The sequence below is a fragment of the Triticum urartu genome, chromosome 1 (assembly GCF_003073215.2).
Source record: "Triticum urartu cultivar G1812 chromosome 1, Tu2.1, whole genome shotgun sequence".
In the NCBI taxonomy this organism is placed as follows: domain Eukaryota; kingdom Viridiplantae; phylum Streptophyta; class Magnoliopsida; order Poales; family Poaceae; genus Triticum; species Triticum urartu.
This window is the reverse complement of record NC_053022.1, coordinates 16659174-16665468: the sequence shown is the minus strand read 5'-3', so window position 1 is coordinate 16665468 and position 6295 is coordinate 16659174. Positions and strand designations below refer to the sequence as shown.

The 6295-nt window shown below is 44.5% G+C and overlaps 1 protein-coding gene across 1 annotated transcript; it reads left to right on the top strand.

Moving 5' to 3' along the window:
* Positions 1-452: 452 nt before the first annotated feature.
* Positions 453-1561, top strand: LOC125539648 (protein PHLOEM PROTEIN 2-LIKE A1-like). Its single transcript, XM_048703185.1, has 3 exons — positions 453-650; positions 761-882; positions 977-1561. Exons 1-3 carry the CDS (start codon positions 525-527, stop codon positions 1353-1355), a joined length of 627 nt encoding a protein of 208 aa, XP_048559142.1. The 5' UTR covers positions 453-524; the 3' UTR covers positions 1356-1561.
* Positions 1562-6295: the final 4734 nt, after the last annotated feature.

Here is a 6295-nt window from a genome sequence, read left to right as displayed (position 1 = left end):
CCCTTTAGTACCGGTTTCAGAACCGGTACTAAAGGTCCTTACAAACCGGTACTAAAAGTCCTTTTTCTACTAGTGATGGGCCACCAATGATGGGCCGTATCCTCGAGCTTGAGGACCTTAGTGAGGCACGTTGCAAGCTCGAGGACCATCGCCGACCTTGCCAGCAACTATGAGGACTGTGGATGCAATTTACTTGGGCCGGATGTGTAAGCATGCATGTCTGCCACTCCAAACAAGAGCGTGAAGGAGCATCAATGCAAGCATGACATTTCAATAAAAAGCAGAGCATCAGTGCAACAATAATGCGTACTTATCATTTGCCAAGAAAGTAGATTCTCTTGAACTTCATCACGTGGGAACCAGATCCCATGCTTAATCAGTGCTAGAGGAATTAGATCTCTCCATCACTAACCTAATGCAGGGTCGTCTCCGGCTTCTAGACCACCCGCAACTAGGTCCATATATATGTCAGACACAACCTGTCTCACGTCTGAGCTCTAGTTGCACTCGTGGAGAAGCTGCCAATGGGTACGGCACTGTCGCGACTATGCCCGTGCTGTTTCGGCTCGCCGGCGGCACCGGCTGCTACTATCACCGAGCGCAGCACCTCTACTACTTCGGACAAGACGCAACCCGAACGACCCACCAAGGTGAATATTACACATACACGGACTTGCTTCTGATGAGCATGAACTGGATCTTATGAGCTTTGCTGCTTTCTGGACGAACATAACATGATTGTGTATCCATGTAAACGCAGAAGCACTGGGTGGATGAGAAGGGCAACAGCTGCTTCATGCTGCTCCCTCGAGGCCTGTCCATCGCCTGGGCGGAGGACCCCAGTTACTGGGCCTGGCTGCCCCCGCCCCCGGGAGAAGGAAGGTACCACCTATGGAATTCTAGACTTAGGGATGCCACCTATGGAATTTGCTTACGTGCGCTGATATATCGATGCGGAGCTTAACCTGACATGCAGCGACGGCAACGCTGCCGGAGAGGAGGTGGCGGAGCTGAAGAACGTGTGGTCGCTGGAGGTCAACGGGAAGCTGGAGCTGTCGCAGCTCACGCCGGGGGCCACCTACGAGGTTGCCTTCGAGGTGATGCTCAAGCAGGGGTGCGCTGGGTGGCAGGTGCCCGTGGACCTCCAGCTCGAGCTCCCCGGCGCGAGGGCCCAGGGGCGCAAGGAGAGCATGGAGAAGAAGGCCAGGGGCCAGTGGCTGCCGCTCAAGGTAGGGGATGTAGAGGTGGAGAAGGGGCAGCAGGGTGGGGAGCTTGTGGTCACCATGTCTCAGGACGGTGGGCACTGGAAGAGTGGGCTCGTCGTCAGGGGCATCAGGATCGCCCCCAAAACGTGATGGACATTTTATTTGGTTCTGCTTGGTTATCAACTAGTACTACTATCATTGATTAGATTGAGGAATCACTTGTGCTCCGAGCTGACCCGACGACGTGGGCATGCATGCCCGTTTGAGTCTTGTAGACTGCTCCTATCAATTTTTTTATTCTCAACATTTGTATTTCTTTAAACAAATTATATACTTTCTTCTGTATCTAAATATAAGTCATTCCGGTAGGCTAGTTTAGGTACAAAGGGAATATTACTCTGAAAAGTTAGCAAACCACCCCGGCGAGTCACAGCTCACAGTCAGATACCATGTGAATCACGAAATGCTCTGACATGCCAGGGAGTGTGCATCTACGCATGTAATGTAAAACCCTCTCTCAAAATAGGCTTTTGCCCTATAGCAACCACCCGATGCATCTGAGAATCCATTATTGGGGCAGACAGCACCACGCCCAATAGAAAATGCAAACCAATAGACGTGGGCATGCATGCACGTTTGAGTCTTGTAGACTTCTCTTACCCAATTTTTTATTCTCAACAAATGTACTCCTTTAAACCAATTATATACTACTTTCTCTGTATCTAAATATAAGTTATTTTGGTAGGCTAGTTTAGGTACGGAGGGAGTAATACTCTTAAAAGTCAGCAAACCACCCCGATGAGTCATAGCTCACATTTACATACCATGTGAATCATGAAATGCTCTGACAAGCCAGGGAGTGCGCATCTACGCATGTACCGTAAAACCCTAGCTAGCCATCTACCTCTAGATAGGCTCTAGCCAATCGATCAGTCAACACCAAACCTGGCCCGACCTAGTCCCTGTTTCCCTCCAAAGCCCTAGAAAAGGCAGGATTAGAATAACACTTCACATAAGGGCATTTCTAACCAATCCCCTAAAAGTAATGAAGTACACTTTTGGGAGAACATATTTACTCTACTAAGTTATTGCCGGATCTAACTGATCCTCTAAAAGTAGTGGAGTCACTAGTAGAAAACAGGGCTTTCGTTCGGGCTAGATAAGCCCATTAGTCCCGGTTCAGTCACGAACCGGGACTAATGTGAGCATTGGTCCCAATTCGTGCGGCTAAAGGCATTAGTCCCGGTTCAAATGAGCCATTTAGTCCCGATTTGAGACACGAACCGGGACTAAAGGGTGCGATGCCCTTTAGTCTCGGTTCGTATCTCAAACCAAGACTAAAGATTAGACCTTTAGTCCCGGTTTGAGACATGAACCTGCGCACCCTTTAGTCCCGGTTCATGTCTCAAACCGGGACTAAAGGTCCCATTTTCAAACTCTACCCCCTCCCCCCCTGTGGATCGCCTTTTCAGTTTTGTAAAAAGCAAAAGAAAATGATAAAAACTTCAAAAAATAAAATTCTTCGAGATGTAGTTATATTACTACATCTACTAGTTAGGAAAATAAAAAAACTTTAAATTTGGACATGTTTTGCAAAAAAGTGTCATGAAAAAGTAAAACGGCTATAACTTTTGCATACGATGTCGAAAAAAGATATAATATATCAAAATGTTCAGCATGAAAATCCGCATCTGATTTTGACCGCCTACGGCCTGTTTGCAAATTTCTAGAATCCTCAAATTCTAAAAAGAAAAAAGTATGCTCAAATTTCAGTTTTTTTTGAATTTTGGTTAAATCAGGTCAAACGTTGGTCAAACTACTTATTCAAGAAGTATTAGTGTTACTACATAATTATTCAAGAATATTAGTGTTACTAAATAATTATTTCATTTTTTTGAATTTTGGTCAAATCTGGTCAAACTATGGTCAAACTACTTATTTAAGAAATATTAGTGTTACTAAATCATTATTGTTTTTTAGAATAATAGTTTCAAACTCAAACAGTGAAACGTGTGACTTCATGCTCAAGCTAAACTCCTGAGGGTTAACAGGATTGACATCTTACTATTGTCAGGAAAACAACAAATGCAGACTTCGAAACGAGGGGGAATAGAACCCGGAAGTTAAGCGTGCCCAGGCTGGAGTAGTGAGATGATGGGTGACCGGTTGGAAAGTTAGATGATTTGGAATGATGAGAGGTGATTAGAGATTAGAGGTTAAATAGAGCAGTGATGAGGGGCGATTAGAGATTAAATTGGAAAATAATTTAGAAATTAAAAATCAAAAAAATCAAAAAACAATTTTAAAAAATTCAGAAAAAATTACCGAAAAATACATTTAGTCCCGGTTGGTAACACCAACCGGTACTAAAGGTGGACCTCCAGACAGCGGCCACGTGGACGGCCTTTAGTCCCGGTTCGTGTAAGAACCGGGACTAAAGGGGGAGGCTTTATTAACGACACTTTAGTCCCGGTTTCACAACCGGGACTAAAAGCCCTCTAGAACCAGGACAAATGGCCCTTTTTCTACTAGTGAGTACACCCTTAATTAGGGAAATATATTTACTCTACTAAATTTTGGCGGACCTAGCCGATCCCCTATATATAACGAAGTAAACTTTTGATTTTCCTAAACTTTGCAATTCTAGTATACATTGCAACTACATATTAGCACACCTATAGAAACTATACATACATTTGATGTTCAAGCAAAATACGAATATAGTTTATAAACCGAATTCAAAGTTTATAAACCAAATTATTCAAATTTAAACACGCCAAATGGTCCAAATGTAGCAAATAGCATATGATAGAACAACTAGGACTCGCTAAGACGTTGTCAGTGGTTCTCAATAAGATCTTGTTGTAGCTGAGCATGAACTTGTTGGTTCTTGATCTTGCGATGATCCTCAGGGAATGCCAGGGTCCTGTTCGTATCATACTCTGGCTCAATCGAAGTCCCGTTGGTGATGTAACGATGTTCTCAGGCATATCCCTGTCGTCTTCAATGATCATATTGTGCAATATGATGCAACAAGTCATGATCTGCCATAGAACCTTGGAGCTCCAGTACTCGGCAGGGCCATGAACAATTGCACAACGCTTCTGGTCATGCCATCCGCAAGGTAGTAACCCCTCGAGTACTTGTGCTCGTTGACCGAGTAGTTGCAAGCAGGAGCATCGCTTGTAATAATCCTAGAAAACAATGGTGATCTCGACAACACATTCAAGTCATTGTGAGAGCCACGCAAACCAAAGAATGAATGCCATATCCAAAGATCCTTCGATGCAACTGCCTCAAGATTGATCATTGGATCGTTGTAGTGGCATTTGTACCGACCCTTCCGCCCTGCAGGACAATTCTTCCATGTCCAGTGTATACAGTAAAGTGATCCAAGCGTCCCTGGCCATCCTCTTGCTTCACTCTTAGTCATCTGCCTCTGGGTGTCCTCCTCGGTTGGTACCCTCAAGTACTCCGGGCCAAATACAACGATCACTGCTTTAGTACTTCTTCACATAGGTTGGCTTGGATCAAAGTAGTCTATCATGATCTTGGCATGGACCTCCGCTCTATCACGGTTGATGTGTATGCAGCCAAAATGTGATCCTCCCCTAGACCACCAAACATCATCATTGAAAATCATGCCTAAAACAGTGTCAAAGTCATCATCGTCTTCTTCCTCTTCGGATGACAACGAGTCCTCCAAGACTATCTCCCTCAACCTCTTCAACTACAATTCAAATGGCTAGGTTGAATCCAAACGTCTCCATTCAAATAGAAACAAACAAAAAAAACTCACCTAGGCAATTCGTTGAACACTTGCGGTGCCGTGGTGATGCACCAGCCGGCCGATGTCGTTTAGACCATACCGGCAGGCCGTGACACGTGCGAATGACCTGCAACAATGTGTAAGCAAGGTGAGATGCAGCGTCGATAGAAAATGAAGAAGTTTCTAAGCAATCCGACAAATCGGATATGGTGACGGCGGCGGCGTTTCACCTTGATTCTGGTGACGGCAATGGGGGCCGAACATGCTCGAAGTTAGGCAAAAGGGCAGTGGGGCCAGTGGGTGGTCGCCGGGAGGCTCGCTTCGCAGGGGCGGGGGACGACGCGAAGGAGAGGCGCGACTTTTACTCGAAGCCGCAACGGCTGAGATTATTTAGGGAGAAAGTTGAGGCCAGAGTATAATTTCTACTCCCTCACGGTGGATTAGGAATCGGTTAGGTGAGTGTTAGAGTAAAACCAACTTTTTACTCTAACACCGGATAGGAGACTGGTTAGAAATGCCCTAAAAGCGCCTTTCTCCCTTGCGTAGCATTGTACCTTGAGCTGATAGATCGTTCACTGTGCTACACACAGAGAGGAGGTGGCAGAGCTAAAGGTCGTGTGGTGGCTGGTGGTTGGAGTTGTCGCAGCTCACACCGGGGGCCACCTACGAGGTTGCCTTCGAGATGATGCTCAAGCAGGGGTGCGCTGGGTGGCAAGTGCCCGTGGACCTCTAACTCGAGCTCGCCGGCGCAAGGGTCCAAGAGCGCAAGGATAACCTAGCATGTCTAGATTTTAAAATTTTATTAAAATTTTCAAAAGGTTCAGAATTTCAATTTTTTTAATTTTTTAAAAAGTCAAAATTTTTAATTTTTTTTACATTTTCCAAACAAAATCAGATTTTCAAAAAATATATTCAAAAAGTGTTCAGATTTTCAAATTTTGTTTTAATTTTAAAAATGATGAGACCTTCAAAGAATGTTATTTTTTCCATGTTTCAAAAAGTTCACATTTTAGAAATTTTTTATTCACTTTATTTGAAAATACCGGTTGCTACAGTATCTTCTTTAAAAATTTTGTACTCAGCATGTATGAGAGGAGAACAACCATGCTAAGTCGGGAATGCTACCAAACGCACCCATAGATGCCAAAGAGCTACACCAACAACAGACCAAGCGACTTGAAGTAGACTACAAAATGACAGGAAGCATTACTAGGGAGTCGCAGGAGCACACATCTAGCATATCAATCATTTTTGTAAGTGCAATTGGCCTTATTCTTTTTCGTCTGAATTGTAAGTACACCGTTGACAGGCAACTGGATGG

Excerpts from the sequence above, each read along its gene's own strand:
- LOC125539648 (XM_048703185.1), top strand. The coding sequence starts at position 525 with ATGGGTACGGCACTGTCGCGACTATGCCCGTGCTGTTTCGGCTCGCCG. Across the intron at positions 651-760 it reads AACCCGAACGACCCACCAAG|AAGCACTGGGTGGATGAGAA; the intron begins GTGAATATTACA and ends ATGTAAACGCAG. Across the intron at positions 883-976 it reads CCGCCCCCGGGAGAAGGAAG|CGACGGCAACGCTGCCGGAG; the intron begins GTACCACCTATG and ends CCTGACATGCAG.